The sequence below is a fragment of the Lolium perenne genome, chromosome 3 (assembly GCF_019359855.2).
Source record: "Lolium perenne isolate Kyuss_39 chromosome 3, Kyuss_2.0, whole genome shotgun sequence".
NCBI lineage: Eukaryota > Viridiplantae > Streptophyta > Magnoliopsida > Poales > Poaceae > Lolium > Lolium perenne.
This window is the reverse complement of record NC_067246.2, coordinates 348,389,295-348,400,484: the sequence shown is the minus strand read 5'-3', so window position 1 is coordinate 348,400,484 and position 11,190 is coordinate 348,389,295. Positions and strand designations below refer to the sequence as shown.

Genomic DNA, 11,190 nt, shown 5'->3' with positions numbered 1-11,190 from the left:
CAGCTAAGCGCGCAGCTAGGGAGGCTGCTGCTAGTGAGGCTGCTTCTAGGCGTGCTGTCAAGCTGACACATCGAGGTAACACTCTATGGTCTTTCCTTATATGCAGGATAGTTACAGGATAGGTACAATACTTATGTCTTTCCTTATATGTAGGTCCCAGGATAAAGGGACGTGACACATATGACAAGTACTGCGTGTTTCCCAATCGTGTTAGCATGAATCCTGAACAAGTTAAAACCTTGAAGTATGAAGCTCGTATGCTGAAACCAACAATTCCTTTCTACGTGTGCACTATGAAGGAAGGAAATACCCTGGAAGGCAAAGCAAAAATGGTAAAGAAACCCTTTCTATGCTAGCTGTAGTGTTTACATTGCTTCTATTTCCTTTCTATGCTAGCAGTAGAATCCCTTTCTATGCAAGCAGTACTGTTTACATGTGCTGAACAAGTTTTTGCATATTAATATGTTGACAGTGACTTGCTCCATTTTTTTGCAGTACTTCACTAGGAAGTTCAGCAAGGCCTACATCTCAAAGAATCTTGACCTGCCAGCAAATGTGAAAGTGTTCTCCAACAAGGAAAGCTGTGGGAAAGTGAGGATGATCATGGACAAAGGAAAGGCAACAGGTGCACAGATCACAACAAACTGGAGAGTTGTGGTGGAGAATACCAGGATGGAGATAAATGATATCTTCATATTTAGGTTCCGTGTTAGCGCCAAAGATGGTCTCTTGTTGTTCGTTAAAGAACTCAAGTAATGACCTAGGCTGCATTCTCTAAGTACTTGTAATCAAACTTCTAAGTAGATGTTGGCTGGATCTTAAGTACCTGTAATAGCTAGGCTGGATCTTATGGGCTGTATAGCTCTTGCTTTTGGTCACTTTGGAGCACCATCTATGGTTGCTTTTGGTACTATGTATGGTTGCTTTTGGTGGTATGAAATGCGAATTATGGTTGCTTTTGGTGGTATGAAATGTGTGTTATGGTTATTTGGTGGTATGTAATGCAAGTTATGGCTTTGTAGGTCTGTAGGTGATGTATATGAAATTCAAGTTTGGTGAAATTCAAGTTATTGTCTTGCAAATTCTGAATTTAAACAACACAACAGATCATATCTTATAAAAGTGAAAGGATTACCTATCTAACAAGATCACTTCTATAGCATACTGGTAACGTCCGGGAGGCGAATCGAGGTCTTTGGGTCTGAGTGCCCCAGATACCAAAACTTTTTTTGCAAGTTATGATTTTACACAACACAATCAGGTGCCAATTTAAGCAGCACAGCAGCAGAAGCAACACAAATCCAGGACAAAGCAGAACTTGCAAATACATAATTCATAATTTAAACAACAACAAACTTTGCAGATCCATAATTCAGTACAACCAAACACCATAATTCATGAATCATTCAGTACAAGCAAACAACATCCAGTACAAGCAATGTTAAGACAGCAACATCATCAATCACTCATGAAGAATATCCCAATACAAGCATTCAAGGAGAAAATCCCAGTACAAGCAAGTTGTAGCTGCAGACATCCATCCATTACTCATCATCGTCGATACCAAAAACAGGAACCCGATGCCCAGTCTTGTTACCTTCATCATCCTCGCAAGCATCGGTACATTGTCTGGTCGGGCTGATTTTGTTCCTCATCCTCGACGTCCTGCTCAACCACTACCTCCTTCCTCCTCTTCTTAATTTTTTGTACAACTACAGCATCAACTAATACACATTCCCGGTCCCTTCGCAATATGCTTTGCACATGTGATTCTTTAGTTTGCAGCGGAACTTCCGTTGAGTTGTCATCTTGGTAGCTAAGTCCAAGATACACCGACTCCCTTTTCAAGTTCATTTTCAGCCACACTCCAGAGATGTCGATGCTGAAATTTTTGCACAACTTGCCATTTTCCACACAAAGCTGTGTCTGGCACATAAAACACTTTGGTTGCTTGTGTTGTCAAAATAAATGGATCATTCTTGTACCAGCATCTGCCTGTGTTAATGCTTTTGAAGTGCCCATCATCCCGCACTCCGGTCTTCTTCTTGCCACCTAGATCAAACCAGTCACACCGAAATAAGACCACCGAACGGTGGACGCCTTCACTGGAGTTGTACTGCAACTTGATGATGCCTTTGAGCTGACCGTAGAAATCAATGTACTCATTGTCATGTTTTCCCTCGGAAACAATCCCACTGTTTTGCGTCTTCCTATTTTTCTCCCTGTCAACAGTGTGGTACCGGACGCCATCAACAATACATGCTGAATACACCCTCACTCTCTTGTCCGGTTGGCACGCCAAAGCATACAGATCAGCACTGATATCTTCCAAATTTCCAATCTGCACAAATAACCCAGGGTGAAAAGCACATATAGAAAATCCATTCGCAAATCATTTAGCAAATCATATAGAAAAGCACATATAGAAAGTGGTAACTGGCCCAAGGCTAAAGATCTCACATGAGCCAACCATTTAGCAAATCCATTCGCAAGCCATTTATCAACATTTATATTACCACCTTGTCGCTGCAACTCTTCCTTGCACAAATGTACTCGCAATGGCAACAAAATTTAGCATCAAAACAATAGTCTGAAACCAGATGGTTGTATGTGCAGTACATGTTAAGAGATGAAAATTGCAGATAGCATCTACTTTCACAAATAAGCATTTAGTTCATTTACATTATTGTCATTTATTATCTGTGGAGCATGGCATGCTAATTCTTTCATAACAGATATCTCTAATATGGGTTCACAAGAAATTTGAAACTTTCACAAATAAGCATTTAGTTGACAGATGATGAAGAGGTACATACGTGATGTATGGTTGAACCTCCGGGCAACTTCGGAGCACATACCAAACCATCTTGTCATATTCAGCACCAGCCTCCAAGTATTCTGACGCTCCAATGAAATTCACACCGTGCTTGAACACCGAGACATCACCAACATGAGAATCATCCCGCTCTATATTTCTGCCCGGCCGGTTAAATCTCGTTTCCATATCGTCGAAGTACCTTGAGCAAAATGTCAGACACTCATCAACAACATATGCTTCCGCAATTGATCCCTCAGGTCTAGCCGTGTTCCGCACATAGCGCTTACATGTAAGCAACCTTCTTTCGATTGGGAACATCCAACCATACTGTACAGGGCCTCTAAGCAATGCTTCTTTTGGTAGATGCACAGCCAAATGGACCATCACATCGAAGAATGATGGCGGGAAGATCTTCTCAAGCTTGCAAAGGATAACTGGGATTTCCCTTTCAAGTCTTTCCAGAACATCTCGCTTCAATGTTTTGCAGCACAACTCTCTAAAGAAGTTTCCTAGTTCAGCAACTGCTTCATATATGTCGTGATGCATAATTCCTCGGAGGCCTGCCGGTAATATTCTTTGAAGCAAGATATGGCAGTCATGTGTTTTCAGCCCTTGAAGCTTGCATCCATCAGCAGAAACACACTTGGATAGGTTAGCCGCGTACCCATCTGGAAACCTCACAGCCCTTATAAATTCACAGAATGCAAGCTTCTCTTGTTTACTCATCGTATACCATGCTTCGGGCATTTCAAATGATTCTGATCCATCTTCAACAGGCCGTAGATGCAACTCTTTTCTTATGCCCAGGTCTTCCAAATCTAGCCTTGAATTAAGTGTGTCCTTTGTCTTCCCTTCTATGTTCAGAAATGTCCCAAGCAGGTTGTCGCATATGTTTTTCTCGATGTGCATTACATCGAGATTATTCCTCAACTTCAGCTCTGACCAGTATGGCAAGTCCCACAAACACGACCTCCGGCTAAAGCATTGTCCTTCCTCCCTCTTTCTTTTCTTTTGAAGCTTTCCAGGTCTCACATCCTTGACCTTGTCAAGTTGCTGTTGCAGCTCCTCTTTAGTGAATTCCGACGGCTTCTCGCGGGTTTCAGCCTCTCCATTGAATTCTTTGCTTTTTCGCCACCGATGGGTTCGATGAAGAAAGCGGCGATGGCCGATGAAGCAAATCTTGTTCCTTATTCTTTTCGAGCAAGGCTCTTTGTCGCACCGCACACACGCCTGATATCCTGCTGTGATCCTCCCGCACAAAGTGTGCAGTGCCGGGAAATCATGAATACACCATATGATTGCAGCACGGAGATCAAATTTATCGCGGCTCAGGGCATCATAGGTACGTACACCCATCCAGAGCTGCTGCAGTTCTTCTACGAGGGGCTCCATAAAGACGTCGAAGTCTTTTCCTGGAGACTCTGGACCTGGAATCAGCAACGTCATCATAAAGTTTGACTGGTCCATACATGCCCACGGAGGAAGGTTGTAGGGCACCACAAAAACTGGCCACATACTGTAGGAGTTACTCATGTTTCCAAATGGGTTAAAACCATCCGTGGCAATCCCGAGCCTTATGTTCCTTGCATCAGCGGCAAAGTCTTTATATGTATCATCGAAGTCCTTCCATGCATCTCCATCAGCTGGATGGCTGAGCTCATTATCCACAGGTTGGCGCTTGATCTTGTGCCACTGCACCTCCTCCGATCCTTTCTCTGAAAAGAACATCCTTTTCAACCTTGGAGTCAATGGAAAGTGCCCCAAAACCTTCGCCGGTATCCGCTTCTTCCCATCTGCATCTATCCACCTCGAGGCATTGCATTTATGGCAATTGTCAAGCTTGGCATAGTCCTTCCGAAACAAGACACATCTATTCGGGCAGACATGGATCGAAACATAACCCAGACCCAGTTTGCGGATTATGCTCAATGCATCATCATAAGACCTGGGAACCGAGCTATTAGGGAACTGCAAGTTCAAAATATGGAGTATTGCATTGAATGCAGCATTGCTGATCCGATAGAAAGACTTGACGTGGAGCAACTTCCCAGTGAAGGTAAATCTTGAAAATTTACCCCCTTCAACAGCTGCTCGCTTCGCCTCTTCTATCACATCGGCAAACAATGACCTCTGTCCATCCTCAAGGTCTTCAGACATGTACAGATCCCTCAACAGGTCAGGAATTCTATCATCTTCAAACCCATCCTCTTTCTCCATACCATCTTGCAGAACATCTTCGATAAAATCAAAGCTAGCATCATCACCATGGTGTCCTTGTGCATCAGGTTCAGCATGTTCAGGTTCAGCATGTTCATGTTCAGCATGTTCAGGTACAACATGTAAAGGTTCTCCATGATGGATCCATCTATCATATGTGCTGGCCATCCCATTAAGGAGCAAATGATCTTCAACTCTTCCTTGAGGTAGTTGTTTCCTGTTCATACAGTGCTTGCATGGGCAAAAGATGTGAACACCCTCGGCAAAAACTGTGCGAACATGTAGCATGAACTCTTCCACTCCCTTGAGGTGTTCATCGGAAAGCCTTCGCACTCCTTTAGTAATCCATGTTCTATCGGCCATCTGCCAAATGAAAACAATGTAATAGCTTAGCATATTGGATAACTTGATACAAAGCTAGCAGTAAACCACTAAGAATACAAAAAAAGTTTTCTACCAAACCTAGCAATACAAAGATAATATCCTGCTACACAAAAGCACCATTTTCTCACAGCATACCTCTACATTTAATTAGCATGAGCTATTAGCAATGAGCTAACAGGAGTAGCAGCATGCAAAACTAAATCAAACCAAAATCCAGAACTAGATCCTGCTTCTTTGCTTCTTTGATTCGAAACTAGCACTAAATCCTCACAACTAGCAACCCTAATCCAGAACTAGCACTAAATCCTCACAACTAGCAACCCTAATCCAGTACCCAGCTTACCCTGTCAAAACGAGATGGCCCTTCTGCCGTCGGATCCACGCCGCTGCGGTTGCTTCCGGTCGCCTCCGCCCCCGCCCCGCACCGGCTGGTCGCCTCCGCCCCCGCCCCTCACCGGCTGTCGCCTCCGCCCCCGCCCCTCACCGGCTGTCGCCTCCGCTTCGCCCGGCCGGTCGCCACCGCGCAGCAGCGGCAACAACCGCAGCACCAGACAGGGTCGCACCGCCGGTCACCACCGCCCCCTCTCCCACTCCCGCCGGTCACCACCGCCCCCTCTCCCGCCGGTCACCACCGCCCCTCTTCCGCCGGTCGCACCAGACATGGTCGGGATTGATTTTCTGCTAAGTGTCGGGAGCGTGTACCTGTCTGTTAACGAGGACACAACTATTGGAGGATTTAGTTATTATGTAGAGTGGTATCTAAAATAAAATCAAAAAAGTTTCGTAGCTCAGCGGTTGGAATCGGTTCGGGTGGAGCGTGAGGTCCTGTGTTCGATCGCCACCAACGCATATTTTTGCCACTCTCTATGTAGAGTTCCATTCGGTACTGGACTGGGCCAATCGGGCCCATTCGAACTAAACCCAACAGGCTGGGTAGGATCTGGCCAAATAAACCCAACAGGCTGGGTAGGACCTGGCCCAGTCAACGTGGGCTCAGATTAGTTAAATTCCAGTGGGTCCCCCTGTCAGTAAGTGACACATAAGCGAAAATGACACCTAACTACTGACACGTAGGCAAGAGTGGTGAAGTGTCAGTCTAGTCATCAGAGCTAAAAACCTTACCGATCGTATGACCATCAAAATTGGTCGTCAGCGGCCAGAATTAAGGTCATGGGCCATATCATTTTCAACATGACCAATTCCTCTCAAATAATTATGACCTTTGATGGGGATATGCCCATAGGGGGTGGGTCGCCAGTCCCACTCGCCATGAAGACGAAGGCCCAGGAGGACCGCCAGTCGCCCAAGCGACTGAGCTCTATGGCGACTGGGCCGTAACCCCAAGGAGGTGATCTACGCGACTAGATAAGGGAGATTACTTGCAAGAGGGTTAGCGGATCCCGGATTAGTAGCAACTGATACGATTCGGAGTTATCTCCATGTAACCCTAGATCGGGGGTGCCTATATAAACCCCCGAGCTTAAACCCTAGAGGACACCTTACTCGAGATCTAATCTCCCCTTGTAAGCTCTCGGCGTGGCCGCCGACTGAGCCCCCCCATTGTAATTCTCCACTGAGCAATAAAGATCTAGCAGGACGTAGGCCTTTTACTCTCCGGAGGGGCTGAACCTGGGTAAAACCCTTGCGTCTCTTGCACCTCGACCCGTAGATGGCGATGTTCCCTTCCCCTCGCATCAACGAAGTGCTACCCCCTGTAGCATCTGCCGTGGTTACATCCACGACAGTGGCGCCCACCGTGGGGCATGGGACATCAAGCCTCCGAGCTACGGCGAGGCCCTACTCACCAGTGCGGCGGCCGGTTGCTTCCGGCAGGATGATCGCCACCGGCAATTTCTTCCACATCCAACCAAGCACATACCGGCCCGCTTCGTCGCCTCTCAAGCACGCCTGGATGGTGCCGATCGGCTCCATCAACCTCTTCGTTGGGCTCGCCGGCGTCAGCGACCCCTCCGAGCCTCGCTCCGGTCGGTCGCACGACCCCTTCGCACCGGGGCAGCTCCTCACTGCTACTCGCCCGGTCACCGGCGAGGTATACGCGGAGGCTGAGACGGCCCTGGAAGACGACGCCGAGTCGGCGGTCGTGGCACCAACCGCCAACTCCACCGTTGCCTCGGCAGCCGCCGATTCCGCCGACACCGTCCCAGCCGCCGACTCCACCGACACCGTTCCAGCCATCGACTCCATCATCGCCGCGATCGACGCCGACTTCACCGACATCATCGCTATAACGTCGGTTGCTGGGTCCAACGCTGCGTCCCCGACTGGCCGCTCTGTTGCCACGGCGTCAACCAAGGACTCTATCTCCTTGGTCTCCCACCCAAGCGACTTCGAAGGTGGCTTCGAGGACGACTCCATCCTCTCCCTCTTCGGCAGCGACTCCGACTCGAACTCCGTCGAGGCCCCGCGCTACCGCTACCCGACCGCAGTCTTCATGGCAGGGGGTGAAGAAGAGCTCCCAATCGACGCCTTCACCACTCCCCTCCCTGCAACTGCCACCGCGATCGAGATCGAGGCACACCGGGCGGCCCTCGAGGAGCAGAGGAAAAAGGAGCTCGCCGAAAGGCAGAAATTTCGCCTCGAGCAAGATGAAGTGAGAGCCGTATCCCACTATCGTCAGCAGCGAAACCGCCGGCGCATGGAGCGCGCCCGCGCAAACGACTTCCCCAGCGCGCGCCTTAACTTCGACGACCCAGACGGAGAAATCCGGGTCGCCCGAATCCAGAACCCTGACATCCCGGAAGGAAGTCGGGCTGCTGCAGATAGAGCGGCGCGCGGAGCACCTCCGCCACCCCCACCGCCACCACCCGAAGTTCCTCGGGCAGAAGTCGACGCCAACGGCCTACCACTGCACTCGTCTCCAGCCGACAACGTTGCAGCTGCACAGGCCGTCCTCGCAAGAATCCCCGAAACGGGAGACGGTGCAATCCTCGTCCAAAGACGCCAAGGCTTTGGTAGCCAAGGCATTGGAGCAGCAGCACGCCGCAGCCGACTCGCAAGGGCGACTCTATTCGCGCACATCCGTCAGTCGCGCGGCGTCGTCGGACGCGGCAAACCGCGCAATCGTCAACGCCAACAACGGCCCGCCGCCAGCACCGCGCGCGGCCCACTCGTCTAACAACCGAATCGAGCCGCGCCCCGCGCGGGTGATGGTCGCCGCCAACGGACAGCCAGTCGACGCCCGAACCCACATCGTCAACGACCAAGAATGGCGGGCGCGTAATCGATTGAACGACCGCCACGCCGATGAAGCCCCGCGCCAGAGCGCGTTCACCCGAATCGGCCCCGCTTGCTTCGGGCCAATGATCAGAGGCGAGCCGTACCCTGTGGGGTTCAAAGGACCCCGCGACATCGAGAAGTACGACACACACATCGACCCTACCGTCTGGATCGACTCGTACGCCATGGCAATGGGGATCCAGGGCCACTCCGAGCTACTCGCAGCACGCTACCTGCCTCTCATGATGGACGGCGTCAATCGCCACTGGTTCAACACCCTCACCGTCAACAGCATCGACTCCTGGGAAGAAGCCCGCGCCGCATTCATCCAAAGACTTCGCCAGCGCATACACCCGTGCCACAACCATAGAAGACCTGGATCGCTGCGTCCAAGGCCCGCGCGAGTCGACCCGCCGGTGGGTGCAGCGCTGGCAGGACATGTGGACGACCTCCAGCGGCATCAGCACGGACACGGCAATCTATTGCTTCCGACGCTGCTGCCGGTACGAACCACTAAGCGCCAAGCTCCGTCGCGTCAGCAGGGATAATATCTCAATCTCCGAGCTCTTCGACATCGCCACCCGCTACGCCGACGAAGACCCTACAGTCGACTCGGACGACGAGTACGGTCAACGACGCAATCGCCGCCCTGCGCACACGGAGCCTCGGCGTGGCGACTACCGATTCGCCGGCCGGTCTAACAACGGCAAGCGCCGCGGAGAGGGAGGACACAACGAGCTGGTCGCCACCACCGATTACGAGCAGCGCGAGCCAAAATCATTCCGGCGCGACACTCGCGCACCACGGGAGGATCGGCCTCAGCCCAAGCGCTTCGACGCCCGCAGCCTCCTAGACGCACCATGCATCTATCACAGCAAGGAGGGCAAGCCCGCCAATCACACGACGGGAAATTGCTACTCCCTGAAGCAGATAGAAAGAGCCCGCCGCGCCAAGGAAAACGACGGCGGTAACCAGCACAAAGACCGCGCCAAAGACCAAGACCAGCACAAGGGAGAGGGCTTCGGTCGCAGCGCCGGCTCGCTCCACACCTTCACCGGGGTCGGCGACCGGCGGGACAGGAAGGTCCTCGCAAGGGCAGTGGCGGTACACGCAGTCATACTTTCTGACGTGCCCTGGTGGCTTAACTGGTCCGAGCAAAGCATCACCTGGAGCCGCGAAGATCACGCCCCCCGCATCGAGTACCCCGGGCGAGTGGCGCTAGTCGTCAGGCCCAAGGTCGCTGACTATTGGCTACCAAAAACCCTGATGGACGGGGGAAGCTCCATCAACATTATGTACTACGAAACCTTCCAGCGGCTTGGTCTACCAGACTCACGCCTCGAGAACACCAAGGTTACGTTCCACGGCATCGTCCCTGGGCGGAAGGCCTTCCCGATCGGCAAGGTGATGTTGCCAGTCACCTTCGGCATGCCCGTGAACTACCGCACCGAGCGGATAACGTTCGAGGTGGTGAACTTCCGCAGCTCCTACCACTGCGTACTCGGCCGACAGGCGTTCGCCCACTTCATGGCGACCCCACACTATGCATACAACATGATGAAGATGCCAGGGCCTCGAGGCGTCATCACCATCCACGGCGATCTGGAGATGGCGTTGGAATGCGAGGACGACAGCGCCAAGCTCGCCGACGCCGTCATCGCCGACGAACAAGACAACTCCGCCGAGCTCGCCAAGTACCCAGTAGACCGCAACGACCCCGCCATCCTGGAGAAGCCAACCGAGCTCGACTCGTCCGCAGCAACCTTCAAGGCCGCAACAGGCACTCGCCAAGTAGATCTTGTAGAAAACGATCCAAGTAGGCAAGTTACCATTGGGACGGGCCTGTCCGCCCAATAGGAAAGCGCGCTCATCAAGTTCCTCCGTGAGAATCGAGATATCTTCGCATGGAAACCGTCTGACATGCCAGGTGTCCCGAGAGAACTTGCTGAGCACAAATTACACGTCGATCCCACCGCGCGACCCGTTAGGCAGGCAATGCGCCCTGTGGGAGAAGAACGGAGACGCGCAATCGCCGAAGAAGTAAACCAGCTACTCGCTGCCGGCTTCATCATCGAAATCAAACACCCAAAATGGCTGGCAAACCCAGTCCTGGTGCTAAAGAAAAACAAGACGTGGCGAATGTGTATCGACTACACAAGCCTCAACAGCGCGTGCCCCAAGGACCCATTCGTCCTACCGCGAATCGACCAGATTATCGACGCGGTCGCCGGGTCCGAGTCGCTATGCTTCCTTGATGCGTACTCCGGGTACAATCAAATAAAGATGGCCAAGGAAGACCAAGAGAAGACAGCATTCATCACGCCCCTAGGCGCCTACTGCTACACGTCCATGACCTTCGGCCTCAAGAACGCCGGAGCAACATACCAGCGGTGCATGAACAACTGCCTGGAAAGCCAGATCGGCCGCAATGTGCATGTCTACATCGACGACGTGGTGGTCAAATCGACTCACCAGACCGACCTCGTCAGGGACCTCGCCGAAACATTCGCCAACTTACGGCGGTACAAGATCAA

The 11,190-nt window shown here is 51.4% G+C and overlaps 1 protein-coding gene across 1 annotated transcript; it reads right to left on the bottom strand.

Moving 5' to 3' along the window:
* Positions 1-1,602: 1,602 nt before the first annotated feature.
* LOC139838331 (uncharacterized) lies at positions 1,603-7,657 on the bottom strand. The gene is made up of 4 exons (XM_071827741.1): positions 7,445-7,657; positions 2,813-5,398; positions 1,986-2,341; positions 1,603-1,882 (listed from the first exon to the last, which is right to left on the bottom strand). The coding sequence occupies exons 1-4, from the start codon at positions 7,655-7,657 to the stop codon at positions 1,603-1,605; spliced, it is 3,435 nt and encodes a 1,144-aa protein (XP_071683842.1).
* Positions 7,658-11,190: the final 3,533 nt, after the last annotated feature.

What these genes read in the sequence shown, in the direction of transcription:
- LOC139838331 (XM_071827741.1), bottom strand. Translation starts at nt 7,657, where the DNA reads ATGTCGGTGAAGTCGGCGTCGATCGCGGCGATGATGGAGTCGATGGCT. An exon ending in TTCAACCATACATCACGTAT is followed by an intron (nt 2,342 to 2,812) that starts GTACCTCTTCAT and finishes TTATTTGTGCAG; the next exon opens with ATTGGAAATTTGGAAGATAT. An exon ending in ATTAACACAGGCAGATGCTG is followed by an intron (nt 1,883 to 1,985) that starts GTACAAGAATGA and finishes CAAAAATTTCAG; the next exon opens with CATCGACATCTCTGGAGTGT.